The 21,260-nt window shown below is 32.2% G+C and overlaps 3 protein-coding genes across 3 annotated transcripts in view; 2 read left to right on the top strand and 1 right to left on the bottom strand.

Moving 5' to 3' along the window:
* Positions 1-8,958, top strand: part of HELRODRAFT_99451 (hypothetical protein) — a 13,607-nt gene extending 4,649 nt beyond the window's left edge. The window contains exons 7-17 of the mRNA XM_009018864.1: positions 2,442-2,565; positions 3,656-3,770; positions 4,122-4,267; positions 5,625-5,726; positions 5,876-6,044; positions 6,340-6,440; positions 6,701-6,856; positions 7,708-7,826; positions 8,097-8,205; positions 8,451-8,910; positions 8,932-8,958. Of these exons, the coding sequence (XP_009017112.1) occupies positions 2,442-2,565; positions 3,656-3,770; positions 4,122-4,267; positions 5,625-5,726; positions 5,876-6,044; positions 6,340-6,440; positions 6,701-6,856; positions 7,708-7,826; positions 8,097-8,205; positions 8,451-8,579 (1,270 nt within the window). The 3' untranslated portion in view covers positions 8,580-8,910; positions 8,932-8,958. The remainder of the gene's footprint in view (positions 1-2,441; positions 2,566-3,655; positions 3,771-4,121; positions 4,268-5,624; positions 5,727-5,875; positions 6,045-6,339; positions 6,441-6,700; positions 6,857-7,707; positions 7,827-8,096; positions 8,206-8,450; positions 8,911-8,931) is intronic.
* Positions 8,959-14,434: 5,476 nt separating this feature from the next.
* Positions 14,435-15,430, top strand: HELRODRAFT_79049 (hypothetical protein; the record flags this gene model as incomplete). The annotated part of the gene is made up of 1 exon (XM_009018863.1): positions 14,435-15,430. The coding sequence occupies one exon, from the start codon at positions 14,435-14,437 to the stop codon at positions 15,428-15,430; it is 996 nt and encodes a 331-aa protein (XP_009017111.1).
* A 443-nt stretch (positions 15,431-15,873) lies between these two features.
* HELRODRAFT_172179 (hypothetical protein) lies at positions 15,874-18,781 on the bottom strand (the record flags this gene model as incomplete). Its single annotated transcript, XM_009018862.1, has 7 exons — positions 15,874-16,013; positions 16,100-16,232; positions 16,674-16,784; positions 17,039-17,187; positions 17,606-17,689; positions 18,064-18,267; positions 18,670-18,781. 7 exons carry the CDS (start codon positions 18,779-18,781, stop codon positions 15,874-15,876), a joined length of 933 nt encoding a protein of 310 aa, XP_009017110.1.
* Positions 18,782-21,260: the final 2,479 nt, after the last annotated feature.

The raw sequence follows: 21,260 nt of genomic DNA, 5'->3' as shown, positions 1-21,260 counted from the left end.
TTGTTGTTGTTGTTGTTGTTGTTGTTGATGTGCCATCTCATTATTATGTGTTGTATATTCAGCAGTTGTTAATGATTTTACTCAGATGCACCTCGGCTCGTTATCTACGTCTTATTTATAGTTCATGCTACTATCATATTTTTTTTTCATATACAATTCCTTACTATAACTTTCGAAATATAGAGTATACCATGGTACGATGATTCGTTATTCATATACTGGATCGTCTTAACCTTTCTGCTAACGTGTTTTTAAATAACCTGATTGCCTTATATTCGAGCATAAATTAACATAAATTAACCTATATTAACATGAATAAGTAGTAAATGGATTTTTTTTTCTAGCCGTATTTGCTTAGGTTTCAAGCTTTTTATGATGGAAGTTTGTTTTTGAATTTGCGAAATATTGCTCATACAAAGAGTTTGGAAGTTTTTTTTTGCCTATGTTTTTTCATTTTTGTTTTAACAGTGCACTCACAATTGACTAAACAAATCTTGCTACCAAGCATGCACTGTGTACAGATAATTTGACGGGAGCCAATGTACACATGCATGCATGCATGTGTACATACACACATATACATGCATGCATGCAAACACACATACATACACAAGCATACACACATAAACATATATATATATATATATATATATATATATATATATATATATATATATATATATATATATATATATATATATATATATATATATATATATATATATATATATATATATATATATATATATATATATATATATATATATATATATATATATATATATATATATATATATATATATATATATATATATATATATATATATATATATATATATATATATATATATATATATATATATATATATATATATATATATATATATATATATATATATATATATATAGTCTTACATGAATACACAGACATACATGCAAAAATATACTACACTAATACATTCAACTGTTTAAAAATACCGACATACATAGAAACAAACATACAGAGAGATACATGCTCATTCAAAATTTTAATGGAAATGATCATACAGTACAAGCATGTTTTCTGATAAGAGCAAGATCATGATGTTCTCTGCTGCTTCTTTTTGTTAAATAGTTCAATAAACTTTTAAGGATTTATGGGAAAAGAAGAGTCAATCAAATTAACGAGAAAGAAAAAATACACATGTTTCAAAGTACTTCTCAAACACACACGCACATACGCGCGCACGCACACACACACACACACACATAATCCCATGGCAAGGTATGACGCAAGAAGCACAAATAAGATGAAGATAAAAAAAAAGAGTTTTCATGTTCTGTTTTTCATGAACATACTGTAACTAACATATATGTGCCCCACCTGATAAAAATAACTGAACATCATGGGGTCAAATACTGTGTACATACGTACAACCATACATACATTTTCGAATTTGTAAAAATATCAGTATTAGGTCAGGCGATAGTAGGGAATATTTTTTTGCTATGAATAATATCTCGTGCATCCTGCAGCGGTTTTTGCGCGTCTGTGTGTTGGAAAATGTGGAGTTGAATGCCGACGGGGTTGAGTAACGTTATAGCAAATAAAATCAAATTTAGTCAGACGCTTGGCTTTTGGTGTCATTCGTCAATGATTTGGTTTTAACATACATACATACATACATACATACATACATACATACATACATACATACATACATACATACATACATACATACATACATACATACGTACGTACGTACGTACGTACATACGTACATACGTACATACGTACATAGTACATACGTACATGCATACATGCGTACATGCGTACATACGTACGTACGTACATACATACATACATACATACATGCATACATACATACGTACGTACGTACATACATACATACATACATACATATATACATACATACATACATACATACATAGCCATGTAACATCGACTATAGTATTACTCAACATAACCATAGCAGAACATTATAACAACTTTGATTCATTTACTTTCATTTGTGAACATCCATATTAATATTTTTATTTGTACGCTTATATACCCTCACGTACGCACACACACAAACACTTCTTATTATATATAATAATTTATTTACTTATTTACACACTTACCTACTTGGATTTGGATGAACTCTGGTTGGAATGCATATCAAACCATGCTAGGTGAATTTTAGATTAACCAGGTGGTTGCATCTTTCAGACGGAATACCTACTTGTGTCTGCTGAATCTTTTGTTTCGCTGCACGTGAATTGTAAATTCTTTCCTTGTTGTTTGCTTGTTAATGTTAATGTGTGGATCTATTCTGAAGAGTTACTGAATGAATGAATGAATGGATGAATTGACAGATTGTAATGATGATGAACAAGTTTACCACGCATACACACTTTGATTCTCATATATAGCAAACACACACACACACACAAAACAGTGGTCTAGACAGTGCCTCGTGCACTCAATGCGTCGCCCTATTGAAGTCCCTTGCTCGCGGGGGTAGGAATATCATATGCACCATACATCAGCCCAGTGCCAGGATATTTGAGATGTTCGATTTCGTTAGTATTCCGTGTTTTTACATCTGTAATCTGTATTTTTTTGTTTGTAAATCTGTATTTTTTTCATTAGTAATCTGTGTATTTTTCTTAATGATTAGTTGTTCTTGCTGGTGTCAAGTAATTTTAGTAGTAGTGTTAGTAGCATTTGTAATAGCAGTAGTAGTTGTAGTAGCTGCCACAGTAGCAGAATCATCAGCAGTAGCAGTAGGTTACTTCATAACAGAATTTGTATCTTCATTTATAGTATTAATGATATTTTTTTCAGAATATGTGTTAATGTGTGCCTGGCTTTTTCCATGTTATTATTATTAAGATTCCATTTTTTGCTGAGGAATGTGTTTTTTGTCCAAAAATGAAAAATTTAGAAAGAAAGTGAAAGTCTCGTTCATTCATCCATTTATCTATCCGTCCATTCATCATTCTATCAATATATGATGCAATACTTGTGTGTGTGTGTCTGTGTGTGTGTGTGTCTGTGTGTGTGTGTGTCTGTGTGTGTGTATGTGTATAAAGTTGAAAATTTAAGGCAAATGAAAGATGATATTCCAAAATTAGATGTAAACTTAAAACAGAGCCATTTTTTGATGAAACATTTTTTCAAATTTAAGAATTCTTCATTTTTTAAATTTTGTAAAAAATTGAAATTTTAAACCTTTTAGACACCATATGTAAATAAATAACGTTTGTCTAGTATTCTTTGTTAGTATTTTTAACAATCAACATTATTACAAAGTATTTTTGGAGTTATATCTACTCTTTGTTATATCTACTTTTGGAGTTATATTTACTCTATCTCTCTTTCTCTCTTCCTTGCCTTTTTTATTCTTCTTATTTTACTTTTTGTTTATTTATTTATTTATTTATTCATGTTTGATCTTCCTCTTTGATTGCATCTGTCATGGAAAACAATCAGCTGCAAACAAACTGCACTTGAAAGTCTTTAGAAGACAATTTTCTCTTTTTTTTGTGCAAAACATTCGATGCTTACATGCACAAACTCATTTACACGTATGCACACACGCACGCACACACACACACACACACACACACATACACACACACACATACATACTCACACACACACGTACAGTTGTACATGATGGCAGATGGACAGTGCATATATCAGGGTAGCGTTAGTGGAGTTATTCCATACCTCAGCTCACTGAATCTCGTCTGTCCGCCATATCACAATCCCGCTGATTTCAGTTAGATGTTTAAATTTTTTTCGTTTTTATTGATTAGTTGATTGATTGGATGATTGGTTGGTTGGTTGGTTGGTTGGTTTGTTGATTAATTGATTGATTGATTGGTTGGTTGGTTGGTTTGTTGATTGATTGATTGATTGATTGATTGATTGATTGATTGATTGATTGATTGATTGATTGATTGATTGATTGATTGATTGATTGATTGATTGATTGATTGATTGATTGATTGATTGATTGCACGTACAGACATACGGAAGTATACACACGCACACACACACACACACACACACACACACACACACACACACATGCAAACACACACACATGCAAACACACACACACACTCAGTGATAGAGGTAGCGTGTGGCGAATTCGGAGACATGGTCCCAAAACTGGTGGCTGTCGTCAAGTCAGGAAGGTGTGAGCGACATCACGACAGTGGGGCCAGCCACAGGCTGAACAACAGCAACAAGATCAATCTTAGTGATAATAAGGTTTTGTTGTGGTGATGTTGATGATGACGACGATGATGGTGACGATGATTGGGATGACGATTGTGGGGATGATGATGTTGACGGTGATGATGAGGGTAATGGTGGTCTTGAATTGATGATGAATAATCATAAAACCGATGACGTTAACATAAGATGACATCATCACAACGTGACATCATCACAACAACATCACAACAACATCACATCATCACAACAACATCACATCATCATCACAACAACATCACATCATCACAACAACATCACAACAACATCACATCATCATCACAACAACAGCAGGATACAGTCATCTCTCTAATTGGAAACGGCGAACTGGACGAATCAAAGAGTAGCAGCAAAGACATGTACATGAACTTGAAAGAGGTTGACCTTGACCTATTTACTTAACTAACTTCTTCCTCGGCTAATTTGCATAAATTACTGGCGCATTTGAATAAAATACAGACTTATTTGAATAAATTACTGATCAAATTGCATAAATTAGGGTCCTATTTAGAAAAAAAATACTACTCTATCTTATAAACGTATTCAATGCACAAAGGTTATGCACACCACACACACATTCACAGACACATTCACACACACACACACAAACACATTCACACACAAACACACACAGACAGACATATATTTTGATAAAACTCAGGACTTGAACATGTGCAAACTCTTCAACTACGTTCGAAATATATGCATATATATATAATTTTAAACATAATCATGTTATTCACGCATTTTAATCACCGTAGTTTCAGCTAAATAATCTGTTTGTCTTCTACATTTTTGTTACTTTCACACACATTAACTGATAATTATGTTGCACACAAACACACACGTGTATTTATTTTTGTGTTACACACAAGCGTGTGTTTGTGTGTGTGTGTGTGTGTGTGTGTTGGTGTTTTTGTTTGTGTGTGTGTTGGCGTGTGTGTGTCTGTGGGTGACCTACTTGCAAGGTTCGAATGGTATAAGGTTACTCATTTTCAAATGACCCATTTACAATTTTTTTAAGGTAATTATGTTTGGATAGTTTTTACATCATGCTTAACTACAGACACACACACAAACACACACACACACTACACACACGCACGCACATTTGCAATACGCTACGCTCACACAATGCAATTCACACACATACACATACACACACACACACACACACACACACGATTGAGTTAAAAAATGAAGGATGGATAACTGAATTACATACACGTATATAATATTGCATCGACATAGCACAGCAAGACGTTCCACAACTCGCTTTTCCCTTTACGTTACTCTACTTTATGTCACCATTTATGTCATGCCACGTCATGCTGCAATACGATGACGTCAACAGGACTCGTCGGAAGGCAGTGCGGACCGCACCTTCACGACGTCATTCATGACGCAGTTCTGCGTTCTTCTCGCCAGGACATTCAAGTCCATCCTTAGGGACACCGTTAGTTAATTAGTTTTTAATTTATTCATCTCGCTCCATCCAATTAATTTACTCCACTACTTGGCCTAATTAAGTTTAGTCATTCCAACTTATTATTCATATTGAATCATATTGAGTTATTAATTGTAATTATTTATTAATTTATGCAGAACTTGACCCGGTTAAGATTCATGTCGCACATTGCCATAGGCCTAATCATAGGCCTGCTCTACTACCAGATTGGCAATCAGTCTTGGCGGGTGCACAACAATGCCGGTTTCCTCTTCTTCACCATGCTCTTTCTCATGTTCACTGCCCTTATGCCAACTGTTATGACCTGTTAGTTTAAGTTTGTGCATGTGTGTGTGTTTGTGTCTGTGTGTTTGTGCGTGTGTCTCTGTGTTTGTGTGTGTGTGTGTGCTGTGGTGTGTTTGTTGAGGATGCTGTTTACTGTTCGATATGATGATAATGATGATTTTTTTTTCTTTATTTTCATTTCTTATCCTACTTCTTTGATTACCAGCATTATTATCACGATCATCGTCACGCCGCACTCATCACCACCACCACGATCATCATCTTTCTCTTCCTCTTCCTCATCTTCACCCTCTTCCCCATCATCACACACAATCAGTCCCTCTAGAAATGTCGATCTTCATCCGTGAGCACCTGAACTATTGGTACAGTGTGAAGGCCTACTACCTGGCCAAAACTGTGGCCGACCTACCCTTCCAGGTTCACTAGTTTCTATTAACTCTGGGTTATCTTATTATCATTTACTAGGCTAATTTCTTCTTCACACATAGAAATATCGATGCACACAGACACAAAATTACACACGCACACTTACACAAACTTACACACACACACGCCAGATTATATTCTCTCTGATCTACTGTTTCATAGTTACAAACACAACACACACCAAACACACACATATATACACACTTACACACACACACACACTTACACACACACACACACAATCACTCCAGATTATATTCCCTCTGATCTACTGTTCCATAGTGTACTGGCTGACCGACCAACCAAATGAAGGGCATAGGTTCCTTATGTTCCTCCTCCTCTCAATTCTGACGTCACTAGTTGCTCAGTCCCTGGGGCTTCTCATTGGGGCTGGCACGTCCCTGCAGGTTCCATTTTTTCTTTTATTCGTTCGTTCGTTCGTTCAGATTGTTCGTTCATTCATTTGTTCAGTGTTCATATGATGTCTATGGTTTATAATGGAATGATTTGTAGACTAGGCAGCTACACGTTTGTCACACGGTAAAGCTAGATGATGGAGATGAAGAAATTATCATAATTGATTCACAACGGTAGTTATAACCATCGTCGTTGTCGTCGTCGTCATCATCAGCTACTACATATAGCATTTTATCGATAGTTTGAATTTTACGTTAATGTGTGTGAATGGATGTTTGTCCATATGAAAATATTTTGTTTTATTTTGTGATGCTTAAATTTATTTTTGCTGTTGAGGCCTGGTTTTTAAATTCGAGTGATAGAGAGAGAGAGAGAGAGAGAGTGAGAGAGAGAGAGAGAGAGAGAGAGAGAGAGAGAGAGAGAAGAAGAAAAAACGAGAGAGAGAACCGAGAGAGAGAAAGAGAGAGAGAGAGAGAAAGAAAGAAAGAGAGAGAGCGAGAGAGAATTCAACATTTACAAATAGCCTGTCATATCGTTAAAATTTTTGTTTTATTATTTGTAAACATTTTTATTATTGATAATTTTTAATATGGTATTCTTTCATCTAGATTGATTGATTGATGGATGGATGGATGGATGGATGGATGGATGGATGGATGAATGAATGAATGAATGAATAAATGAATGATTATATAACAGTATTGCTGAAACTTTGATACTATATCTTTCTTATTGATAGTATTAAGGGTACTATAATTAAAATAAAAAATGTGTTCGATACTATAATATAATAATAATAATAATATATTAATAAAAGTAATTATTTATATTATAATTTTAGGTGGCGGTTTTTCTAGGACCAGTAACAGCCATACCTATACTGTTGTTCAGTGGTTTCTTTGTTAATTTTGACACCATGCCCGAGTATTTGAGTTGGCTGTCCTATCTTTCTTATGTCAGGTCGCTCGTTTGCTGCTGTTTATTGTTATTCTCTCTCTCTCTCTCTCTCTCTCTCTCTCTCTCTCTCTCTCTATTTTAGTTATACAAAATAAACTACTAAATCAATCAATTAAGTAATTGGTGTTTGGAAAATTTTACTTAATTACCTGATTTATTATTCACTTAACTTAATTAGCCATTTACTTGATTGTCCAATTACACGATTAATTACCCGACCCAATTACCTATTCACCTAATTGACTACTTAATTATCCAATTAATTAAATTCAGATATTCTTTTGAGGGCGTGCTGCAGGCCATTTATGGGTTCGATAGGGGTGAGCTTGTGTCCAAAAAGTCCTCGGATATGACAGATTGCCAGAATTTTCGTAATCCAAAGGTCGGTTGTCGGTGGTAGGTCGTTGAGTTGTTGGTTGGTTGGTTGATTTACTAGATATGTGCTTGAGTCAATGGTTGATTGATTGATTGAAGGGTTGATTGATTGGTTGGTTGGTGGCTGGTTGGCTGACTGACTGACCGATTAACTGACATTCAAAAAACGTGTTACATCCATCCATTCTTTCGTTGAAATTCATCTATCCCAACGTAGATAGAATCCATCCATCCTTTTATTTATTTCTCCAGATATTCTTAATTTTCATGAACGTGCATGAAGCTGAGTTCCACCTCGATATGCTCTACCTCTGCATCTTCTTTGTTGGCATCAGGACCCTGGCCTACGTCGTCCTCAAATGGAGGGTCAGAGATCGATAGGTCAAGGTCGGATCAAATGGGTCAAGGTTGTTTGAGTCGAGGTCAATGTTTTATGAGAGTTGGGTAGAGATGCTGTGAGGCAGGTGATGGTTGTTTTAGAGAAGAGTCGTTGTTCTTTCAAACGGCTGAAAGTTCTCTGAGATTATTCAAGGTCGTTTGAGATGTACCAAAGTTCTATGACATAGGTCAAGGTCTTCCTGCTTAATGAGCCCCGATTGATCAGCATTGCCTTGGATGATTGTTCGTTTAGATGTAAAGATGAGCTGGAGTATGCTGACGGTTTGCTGTGAGATTGCCTAAGAAGTAGTATATCGGTGTTGAATTGAATTAACCTTGTGTCCTCAACAGATGGTTTATTCCCAAATTATTATTACAAACAAATAATTAACTAATTATTTTAGTTAATTTTTGGCATTATCTAATTACGCCAAATGAATTTTCAGTGCACTTTTTTTTCTAGAACTTTCTATATCTTCATTAAATATTCCACGATTGATTGAATGACTATTCGATTTGGTTGTTCGGCTAAACAAATTTTGTATTAATTAACTCTGTACGCGCTGTTTCTTCTTCACCTGTACATCATTCATCGTAACAGGCGTTAATGCGATGGTTATTAATGCTAGTTATTAATGTTATTATCAATATTATTGTCGTTGTAGTATCCATTGTTGGTGTTGTTATTTATTAACTTGTCGGTCAGTTAGTTATGAATGTATACAATATGCAGTTGCTGATGTTTTGTACACAGCGCTTTATAAGTCAATTTTAAATAAGTAATCACCGTTGTTGTACTTTCTTCAGATTTTTTTTCTATTATTTTCATTGTTGTTATTATTGTTGTTGTTGTTGTGTTGTAGTTGTTGTTGTTGTTGTGGTTGTTGTTGTGGTTGTTGTTGTTGTTGTTGTTGTTGTTTTTACTGAGTACTAAGTACGTATTGCGGTTAGTAACGTTTTAGTATTATGAATACAGTTTATCAAAAAGAGTACAATTTTTTGTTAATTTTAAAAATTTTTTTCAATGTTTCATTCTATTTTAGTGGTAGTACCTATAGATCAGGATTTATCTTTAAGTTACTTCATTTGGTGTTTATGAATTGCATTCAGTTGTGTTAATGCACCTTTTTTTTTCATTCATAATAATACTTGCAATTATTTTAGATCTTCAACTTTTGCGTATATCTATTACACATTTTGATATATGGATATCAAATACATTTGTATACATAACAATAGATACACAGTTTTTGCAACATGTTTATGGTATCTTAAACATTTGTATAGTAGATCTTTCTCGAGATACGATACGATACGATATATTTTATTTGCTTCAAAATTACAAGATATAAACGTTTATATACAGGATTATTTATGTATGTTTGTTTGTTTGTTTGTTTGTATGTAGGTTTGCATACATATGATATATACAATTCTAAACATTTTAATGCTCTGTAAACAATTATATTAAATGTATCTTAAGTATCTATATAGATCTTAAACTTTTGTATTGAGTAATACGTATATTGTATGTTGTATATCTACATGGTGTACCAATCTTAACACGTGTTTATGTTTCGTGAACACATGTATTAGAAATTATAATACCCACTGGTATACATACATACACTAGAGCACTGACTTCTCAAGACTGATTTGTATTTGAAAAAAATATTTGTAAATGAAGACATGAAACATTTGTCTGAACACATATAAACATCTGAAATCTTCTAGAAAACTTCTGTTTAGATAAAATTGATTGTATATACGCACATGCACACAAACGCACACGTGTATATATATATTATATATCTATATAGTTATTGTATATACAAAACATTTGTATGTGTAGGATAAATTTTTTGTCTTAATTTTTTTTAAACTTTATATTATTTTGTTTTTCGTGGGCTTAAATATTTTTTTTTGGTCAAAAATTAATATGTACTTTCTGAGCATTGTTTTAATGATTCGGTTTTGTTTGTATGCGTTCGCCTATACGTGTTTGTATGCGTGTACATGTTTGTGTTTGTACGTATGTTTGTTTGTTTATTTGTTTATGGTTGTCTGTTTGTAGTGGTTTTTATTGGTATGCGTTTGTATCTTTTTTGCATAGGTTGGTTTGTATATAAGTATGCTTGGTTTTAATTTTTTTGTATATATTTCTTATACTAGCTTGTTTGTTTAAGGTCAATTTTAACATTTTGTCTACCTTAATTAATGAATAAATAAAGATAAATCTTTCATTATAAGAATCCGATTAATTGTTTACAGCAGTATGTCAGGCTGTTTTTCATTTCATCTGATTATCTGATCTTTTTAGCTTCATTTCAATTTCTAGTCATGTCGAAATGTAATATAATTATTATTTTTAATTATTATATTTATACCAAAATGTAACAATTAATATTGTAATAATATTATTAATGTTTTAGTGTGAATGTACTTTTTAAATCTATCATAAATTGATGATATGTGTATGTGTATTCATGTGTGTGTGTGTGTTTGTATGTGTATGTGTGTGTCTGTTTGTGTGTGTGTAGTTTCTATGTTTCATTGTGATAGATTTATAGTAAGAAATGTTATTGGTAAAATTCTGTTTGTTTTAATGAAATTTGAAATATAGGTTTTCTGTTGGGGCTGCAATTCTACAAATTCAATCAATCAATCTTCGTTTAGCGTTTCGAGGTAGGACGTGAATACTACAAATTATTCTTTTTTAATTTATTTTTTCTTTTATTTTAGTCGACTAATCAGTCAATAATTTGTTTATTTTATTTATTTAATTATTTTATTTATTTCTTTATTTATTTTAATTATTTCTTTAATTATTTAATTAGTTTATTTAATTATTTTATTTACTCATTCACTTAGCCATTTATTTGTTGTGAGTTTCTTTCTTTTGTTCTTTATTCGCTTATTCATTCATCCATTCATTCATTCATTCATTCATTCACACACACATACACCACACACACACACACACACACACACACACACATTCATACATAATTACATACACAAATTCATACAAACATACATTAATACATACACAAATACATACAAACATACACTTTTTTATTCATTCATCCGTACATTCTCACATTTTCATTCACTCATTCAATTTTTTAGTCATTCATTCTTCTATCTAATTTATTAAAATGCAAATTTCCTTCATATAGGTATATATTTCATCTTATCTTCATGTATTGCTAGTATGTCTGTTATTATTATTATTATCGTCGTAATATTTTTATTATATATGATAATATATGTATATAAATGTCTATGGCTCGATGTTTTTGGACGTGTACATGAATCTTTGTTCTCTCATTTTTCTTTTTAAATCGCAATCAACGGAATCACTAACTTAATTATAAATAATATTTGTTTCATTGCACAATATATGATTCATCGTCGTTGTCGTCATTACTTCTTTATGATTAAACAATTAAACATTTCAACTCTATCTGTGTTTCATATAGTACGTGAAAACATTTAAAATGTAATGATCATGGCCAAATAATATCATTATGTTTATTGGATATTTAATGGTTTAACGATACTAACCGGAACGATATTGTTAATATCGGTATGGTTGATGGTGATAATAAAATAACGGTCTAAAGCAAGGTTGAGCCTTGTCGCCAAAAAGGTCATCAGCCAGGCAAAAATCTTTAAAATATCTCGAAAGAATATGTCGAAATATGTCGAAAAAATTTGCAATTTAAGTACACATGCGGCCCGTTAAAGATAAAATAGTTCTCAATGTGACCCTCACGGCAAAAAAGTTTGCCCATTCCTAGTCTAAAGCTGTGATCACAGTAAGGATATTTATTATTGATCAGAAGAATCGGAGTCGTTATTGGTTTCACTTTAAGGGATTAGCGTTATTTGATTCGGCCGTAATTAGGCCATCGTTTAAAAAGTTAAGAGTCATCTTTTGTTATTTCTTGGAGGTTTTCGAGATAATCGTCATAGGCATATAATAGGCACATTCGAGTTAAAAAGTTATGCAATGCTTTTAATTAAATTTATCCATGCGTCGAATTTTACATAGCGTCGAACCGATATTAATCAATATTAAATTCCTAACGGGATCCGGTAAAATTTTTATTTCAACTCGATAAGTGGATAAATTTAAATTATCACGTGGCAGATTAACCTTTTTGCCGCCGCTGGAACCATCTATATTCGTAAGTGTCCTAAAAAATGTTTATTGTTGTACTATCTTTCTCCATCTCTGGCCCATTACATCATTGTTAAGTGGTATTTCAAAAAATTGGTTATCAGACAAATTTCCAGTTTGAAGTTTTTCTTTTTGGAAGAATTAGCCACATCGTTGCAAATTTGCAAAGGGCACCGTTGGCAGTCTAATGAATGGATCACAAACAATTAACGTGAACGAAGTTTTTGTTGTTAATTGACAAAGTAACAGTACTTTGTTACTTTGTAACAGCACTACGTTCAAACGTAGATTGTTATTATTGTTTATTCTTTGTTTAAATTTTTTAATGAATTTTTGTGTACCGTGTTTTACAATGTTAATTTAATTGTGAGCTAATCGTTTTTGCTGAATCGCTTTGTTAAGTTTTTTTTTGAAAAGTAAATCCTAATCTTACCTGTGAGTTAAGTAAATCCTAATCTTGAAATAATAAATAATCAGAGTGTTAAAACCGCTAAGACCAATTACAGATTACACCGGCTTTTCATTGATTATTCATGCAAAATTCATAAAATGAATTTTAAATATCTCTGTATTCAGCAAAAACCTTTATCGTAAAAATAAATTATTACCATGAAAAATTATTTCCTATTCTTTGTTTTATTTTCTGTGATTGTAATTTTTATTGTCCAAAATTATTTACGATCAATGATGAAAGATATATAAGAAAGAGAGGGATGGGATTTGGAGAGTGTTGTTGGAGATGGAGTTGGGCTTTTCTGTCATTAACCAGTAACTCAGTGTTTCGTGTTTCTATAACTGTTAGCATTCAAACCATATTTAAACAAACGTTTCAACAAGTCTGTATTTGAAGCAGTTGTCTTTATCCATCAGAAATCAGCCAAACTAAAGAAGAACGAATATCTTACAAGTTGCAACAGTGATTTCATGCGGTTGCAATATTTAAAAAAATGTCAAAACAACATATTCACTAATTTAATTCTCAATATTTGCCTGTACTAATACAAAATTTTTAAATTATTATACGTTTAAAGAATACAAAATAACTATCTAAAACTATTCACTAATTTAATTCTCAATATTTGCCTGTACTAATACAAAATTTTTAAATTATTATACTTTTAAAGAATACAAAATAAATATCTAAAACTTTTATCGGTCGTCAAAACTTTGAATCTTCCCAAAGTTTACTTGTCATAGCAAAGTTGACATGAATGGAGTCTTCTAACATTTAACTACATGCATGCTTATAGTTTCGCATGTCAATTTTTGGCTGGTGTGAAAAAAGTTACGTGACAAAGTTGCGTGATCGAATCCTTATTTTTTATGCGTGTCACTGACTGACTGACACTACAAACGCTAAATGAATAATGGGTCACTCCATGACTCGGAGAACTGACATGAAACTTTGTCGAACGTCCAAACACCTTTGGTAGAGTATATATAACGATGACGCAACTTGTATTTGCCATTCGAAACGTTAACTCGCTTCTGTGCACTTGCTTGTAACGACCTGAACTATCCTAAACAAAAAATGAAAATTAACCAATATGAAGATATGGAAGTCGACAGTTCCAACTGCGAATGTTGGAACATGTTTGATTACGAACGATACATTCAATACTGCTCTAGTGATACCATTGATATGACTTCGCTAAAAGTTGAATACGAGCTTATGGATGCAGAAGAGAGTGATTACACTGATGATGACGATCAGTTTTCAATTGATTTTAACGAAAGTCAAACAATAGATGACGATAAAAACCTGTCTGTCAGTAAAAACTATCCCTTCATCGAAGAATTTGAAATCAACCTGATTGAAAAAACTGAACGATTGCAAATACGAAAAATACTCGGAAGCGGGTCATTTGGCAGCGTGTACCTGGCTTCCTGCCTCTCTAACTACAAAAATGTTGCCGTGAAGATAGAGTTGTTAGGAAGAAATTGTGAAATATTTCGCGAACATTACTGTTACAAAGTATTACAAGGCGTTAAGGGAATACCGAAGGTCTATTGGTCTGGTTGCATCGGTCTGTCTCGAGTCCTAATTATAGACCTGTTAGGGCCGAGCCTGTGCGACCTGCACACCAAATGCAATCGCAGGTTTTCGTTGAAGACCACACTAATGTTGATAGACCAGTTGCTCGAAACTATAGAAAGTGTTCACGATTGTCTCATAATACATCGAGACATAAAACCATCAAACTGCGTGATGGGACTCAACCAAAATCGATCCAAGTTATACATCATTGATTTTGGGATTGCAATAGATTGCCACGAATCGGCATACGAACAAATGAACGGTCAAAACTCATTTTGTGGTACTTTACAATTCAGCAGTAGAAACGCACTGCAATGTAAACCACAGAGTCAGAGAGATGACTTAGAATCGATCGGTTATACGATGTTGTACCTAATGAACCAGACACTTCCCTGGTCAGACTATTCAGATATCGAAACAATTCTAGACAGCAAACTCAACACATCCGTCGAAGAAATGTGCTGCGGCCTCCCAAATGAATTCTCACAATACTTCAATTATTGCTACTTGCTTAACTTCCTCGAGAAACCAAACTACACGTACTTAAAGTCAATATTTCGTGGCCTATTTCGAGCACATGGCTACCAAAGCGATTACATTTACGACTGGACCAGAAAAATTTACAGTTGATATTTTCTGTTCGATTTTTTAAAATTGTTACTGCTGGTTATAACAATCAAGATGGTTGTCATAACATTTAAATTTTTGTTAATGTTATTTATCTTTTTAGTAAATTGTATTATAAATTTTAATTTATTTTATATTGTTTTTGTTGATAATCTAGTTATTCACATGTATATTTTACAAAAGCTATTGTTTTTATTTAAAATTTATTACGCAATTTTGCTTTCAAATTGTATAAAGTCTGTGACATATACCTTACATGTGATATTTTTTGCCTGTAAATTGAATAAAAAAGTCTCATCAGAAAGCATTTCAATGAACATTTTCTTTTGAAGTTTTCGATCGACTTAATAACAACGGCAATAATAAAAAAATTATAATAATAATAATAATAAAAAAGAATAAAAATAATTATGAAAATAATAAAAAAATATAGTCAAGAGCAGTAGCTATTCAATTGTAGTTCTTGGACACAAAGCTGTCATTGCAAGAGTCTTGCAGTTTTCTAACGCTATCCAAATAACCTTCGAGACATATGTTTTCAATAATTCCAAGAAATGAATGGATGAATGAACGTATGATTGAATGACTGGATGAATGAATGAATGACTGGATAAATGAACGTATGATTGAATGACTGGATAAATGAATGACTGGATGAATGAATTATTAAACCTTCCAGAACTTTCTTCTTGCCAGGTTTAACTTCAATTCCCTTTAGTAAAATCTCAACAGCCTTGTCATGGTCCCCCATAGCTTGGTGGACTTTTGATTGAGTTACGAAAGCGTTCAGACTTTTGGCATCTGCCTAATAGTAATAACAATAATAATAATAATAATAACGATTATTATTATAAATATTATTTTATTGTCATACAAACGATACGATCGATACAAACGATACCATACAAAAAAAAGATACAATACAAAAGGCGCAATACAAAGGTCACAATGTAGGATATATACATACAAGGATACAATACAAAAGATAGAGTAGAAACAAAAGCAGTGCAAAACATGAAAACAATACAATATAACGCAACACAATACAAAACAATGCAATTCAATACAATACAAAACAATACAATACAACACAATACAAATCAATACAACACAACACAACACAATACAATACAATATAATGCAATACAATACAAATACAACACAATACAATAAAAAACGTTAAAATCGATACAAAACAATAAAATACAAAACGATACAAAACAATTCGAAACGATACGAAACATACCCTAAATGCCCAATCACAATCAGACAAAGCCTCCTTATAGTTACCAAGCTGCGTTTGAACCTGGGCTCTGCAGGTATACAACGTCGACCAGTCTTTCAGCGTCTGTAGCGCCTGGTGGCGATTATGATGATTAAAGATGGTGATGATTGTGATGACGATGATTGTGATGACGATGATGATGATTGTGATGGTGATGATGATTGTGGTGGTGATGATTGTGATGGTGATGAAGGTGATTTATCTTGGAGATTGTTTGATGAAAAAAGATCCTAGTCATATAATAATAGCATTAGCAGCTCTATAAAAACACACACACACACCACACAGACGCACACACACACACACACACACACACAGACACGCACCTCATTGAAAACTTCTAATGATTCTTTGTACATCCCCTCACTAAACAATCTCTCTCCTTTCTGCTTTAATTCCTCCGCTTTCTCTTTTCTCTTCCTTCTATCCTCCGCTCTTTTATTTGCATCTTCTTCCATCATTCTCATGAAAGCCTCTTTATTATTATGAAAAATTTTGAAAATTTATGAATATTATTTTAAAATTATGATCTTAATAAAGCATAATTATTATGGACAGACAGCAAGACGACAGCAGGAGTCAAAGTGCCCGGCCTACCTTGCTACTGCAGTGTGACCGCGTTCGAATGCAAGCGGAATCTCAAAATTAAAACTATATAAAGGTAAGAATATAGCGCTGTTATTAAGAATGTAATGAATGAATGAAATGTTCTTGCAACACTAATATAATACAATGAAACAAGAGAATAATGACACAACGATTATTTAAATAAATTAAAAAAATAATAAAATAATATACATAACAATAAATTATAAGAAAAATAAAATTATGAAAGATAATAAAAAATAATAATGAATAAATAATAAAAAATATCGTAAAATAATTTATCAAACCAGGGTCCATTTGTTCAGTTTGTCTGCCCTTGTGGCTGTCATCATCTTTGAAGGCCTTATCGTTTATGATTGTTTTATTAATAGCTGAAAATAGTTCATTCAAGGGAAGATATTATTTTAGATAAACGACATTATATTGTAATAGTGTAATGGTTAAGGTGCTTGACGCTGCTTTTCCAGTAACCGGGTTTGAATACAAAGCGATCCAGGCCAACTGCATGCAATTATAAATAGTGAAATTGAAAAATTGGACTCAAGACAAATTAAAAAATTATGTTAAATTGAAAGCTTTGTGAGGTGAATTTAAAATCTATATTCATCATTATCATCATCGTCGTCGTCATCATCGTCGTCGTCGTTATCATCATCATCATCTATGACATCATCATCATCATCATCGCCATCATCATTATCATCATCGCCATTATCCCTATAATTAACATAATTGTGACCAATACCTTTCTTCTTGGGATTTTTATCTTTCGTATTTTTATCACCACCATCATCATCATCATCATCAACATCATGTCCGCCATCTTTATTTTTTTCAGAAAAGTCTCCGGTAGGTAGGTTGTTGTATTTTGTGAGGAACTCATCAGCCCGTTTCATGCAGCTATCGACTGTACCCTCGTCCTTCGAGCTCATGCCTCTTACTATAGATTCTATTCATGAGGTGATTAAGGATTTTTTAATTAATTAAATTAATTATTAAAATAATAATATTAATAATATATAAGTTAATAAATAGATTAATAATTAATTGATAACTCTGATCACATTTTTATTAAAATGGTTTATGTTGTGTAATAATCAGCCAATGATGTCACATTGTAAGGATAAATTATGATGATAAATGATATTTGAAATAAATTTATTTAATAACAAATGTAGATTGATGAAAAGAGTGAATTATATTTCTTAACCAACTGAAGTATATAGCTAATTACTAAAGTACTAAAGACTAAACTAAACTAATTACTAATAAAAACTTAAGTACTAAAAATGTAGTAGCTACTAACTAAATTACTAAACTAAACTAAACTAAAATAATCAAAAATACTCACCAACTTCACATACTTTCTTCAAAAAATTATCCAAATCTTTTTTATTCTTTGATTTCTCTTCTGAATTTTCAAACTGGCTAAGAATTTTTGAACATTCATCTTCGTTAGCCATCATTGTCGTGGTAAAATAAAATTTTCGGCTTACGCCTAATAAAAATAATTAATTAATTTTATTAACAATTATTATAATGACCTAATTAACCTAAATAATAAGTAAATTACAATTATAAACTCCCCAACACTAATTCAAACTGTTAACAAACAAATCAGGAACACTAGATCGCAAACTTAACGAAATTTGGTTTTAAACGAGAACGAATTTAGCATCGCGTCGCTAGCAACCAATCAGCTGATCGAGATCAGCTGATCAAACGAAAATTATAAAAAAAACCCTATATTATTTATTAATTATATATTTAAATAATTCATTAATTGGCGTTTTATAATTGATTATTAATCTATTAATACAAATATGCATTTTTTTATTATAATACATTATTAATTACACTACAGTAAAGTCCTGAAATTATTAGCGGTATGGAGTTTGGAAAAACTGAAAAACTCTTTGCATAAACGTTGTGTATATATATATATATATATATATATATATATATATATATATATATATATATATATATATATTGAGAGAGAAAAATGAATGACACAAAGAAAGAGAAGAAAAGAGAGAAAGAAAGAGAGAAAAAAAGAATAAGAAAGAGACTTCTACATGACAAAAAAGAATGTTTGACCAAAGAGCCAAATTCCAAGAAAAGGACAACATGACAAGAGTACAAAAGATAGGCCTGGCGACCTCCATATTTTCTAATCTTATTTTGTATCTTCTATTTAAGCTGTTCGTCTGAATGGACGGCTGTATGAACCCAGAAGATATTGAAGATATGTAAAATATTATTGATAATTATTGACCGATGGCGGCATTCCTATTTTGGAGAATGGTGGAGTGAAGTATACGTGAGTACATAAGAAGCAAGCTTCAGAATTGACAGGAATAAAATTCATCCAATTTTGCATTTGAGACTATCCACTAATACAAGATGCAAACAGTATCGAACAAACGATCTACATCTACCGTTTTTGGAACGAAGGTTTGTTAATGGGCGGCTCTGAAAGGTGTGTGAGTATCGAAAGAAATGGTGGAAATACTGAAAAGAATGTGCAAAACGTCAAAAATGTTAGTAGGGAGTGGTGCCGAACTTGGGAATGTATCAAGGCAAGGTATTTGAAAGAAGAAATAAACTATAACACAATGATTTTTGGCAATCGACAAGTTCCAACTCATTTTTTTATTAACGAAACTTTTGAAAGGCTTCTACAACTTGTCTTAAATGTTTCGAAATTTTATTGTTTAATTCTTTAGTTTAGTGAGGTTTAGTTTAGTGAAAAATTAACATTTTATCTGATGGATAGCTTTAAAATTATTTTATTCAAAGAACAAAAAATTTGAATGAAAATAAACGTAAACTTTGTTGACGTAATTTTCAATTCACTCGTAAACTTTAACAACAGCTTGGATACCCAGCAAATAATAAGAATAATAAAAAATAATAATAATTAGAATAAAATTAAAACCACCTGAAAAAATGAACGATAAAAAGCACAAATACGGCAACCAGTACGATTCCTCGATCGGAAACTTTGGCGGGAGTGAAGATTTCAACGAATTCTTCAATAAAATCAACGAAATACGTAAGTTTTTATTAGGAATTTATTCCTTTTTTTGAATAATTCTTCTAAGAGTTGTTTACTTATCAATTTCCAAGTAAAGTTTCTCAGGAAAACTGCCTACACAACATTGTCTTAGGCATCACACCAACTACCTGCAATGAAAACGAGATTTCCCATGCGATCGAACTCGGCACCTAGACGATTAAACTAGTCCATCTAGACCAGGCACCTAGACCATTAGACCTGGGCACCGACCACTATAAAAACCCCATTTATAAACAACTAAATGATTAGAACAATTTCTAAACAATTAAATGATTAAACATTAAAAAAAAAACTTAAAAATCGTTAGAGGCCATTGTAAAGGACATAAACTCGAACGACGAGCAAGTTGCGATGAACTGCATGAAGAGAGTCGAGGCCTATCTCTCTAGACACGACCTCTCTTGCCAGCAGAACAACAACTCCTTGCACGCACATGCACAGCACACCAGCAACAACACTCAATCAACATCCGGACGAAATTGAAAAGGTTTCTCTGAGTTTTTTGGGGCATTATCAAGGATTTTTTCAGATTAAAATGTCGGAATTTCATAGGTTTTGGAAAGAATTAATGAAACTTTAAATTGATATGGTGGATTTTCATAGGTATTTGAAAAAAAGAAATCAAGAATTTTAAACAGATTGTCGTTTTTATGAGTTTTTTGAAAAAATTATTAAGAACTTGAATTTATATGTCGGTTTTTAAAAAGTTTTAAAGATTTGTTAATTTCAACCGTTAAATTTTGGTATTAAGAGATAAATTCGAGTAAAATGTGGTTTAATGCTTGGCAGTTTTTATGTTCTCTTTAAACTCATTAGTTGGCTATCGTTGATGAATATATTGAGTTTATAAGTTTTGAAGT

Source organism: Helobdella robusta, assembly GCF_000326865.2.
Source record: "Helobdella robusta unplaced genomic scaffold HELROscaffold_23, whole genome shotgun sequence".
NCBI classification, from domain to species: Eukaryota; Metazoa; Annelida; class Clitellata; order Rhynchobdellida; family Glossiphoniidae; genus Helobdella; species Helobdella robusta.
Note: the sequence above shows the minus strand (reverse complement) of the source record. Positions and strands in the feature narration are given on the sequence as shown.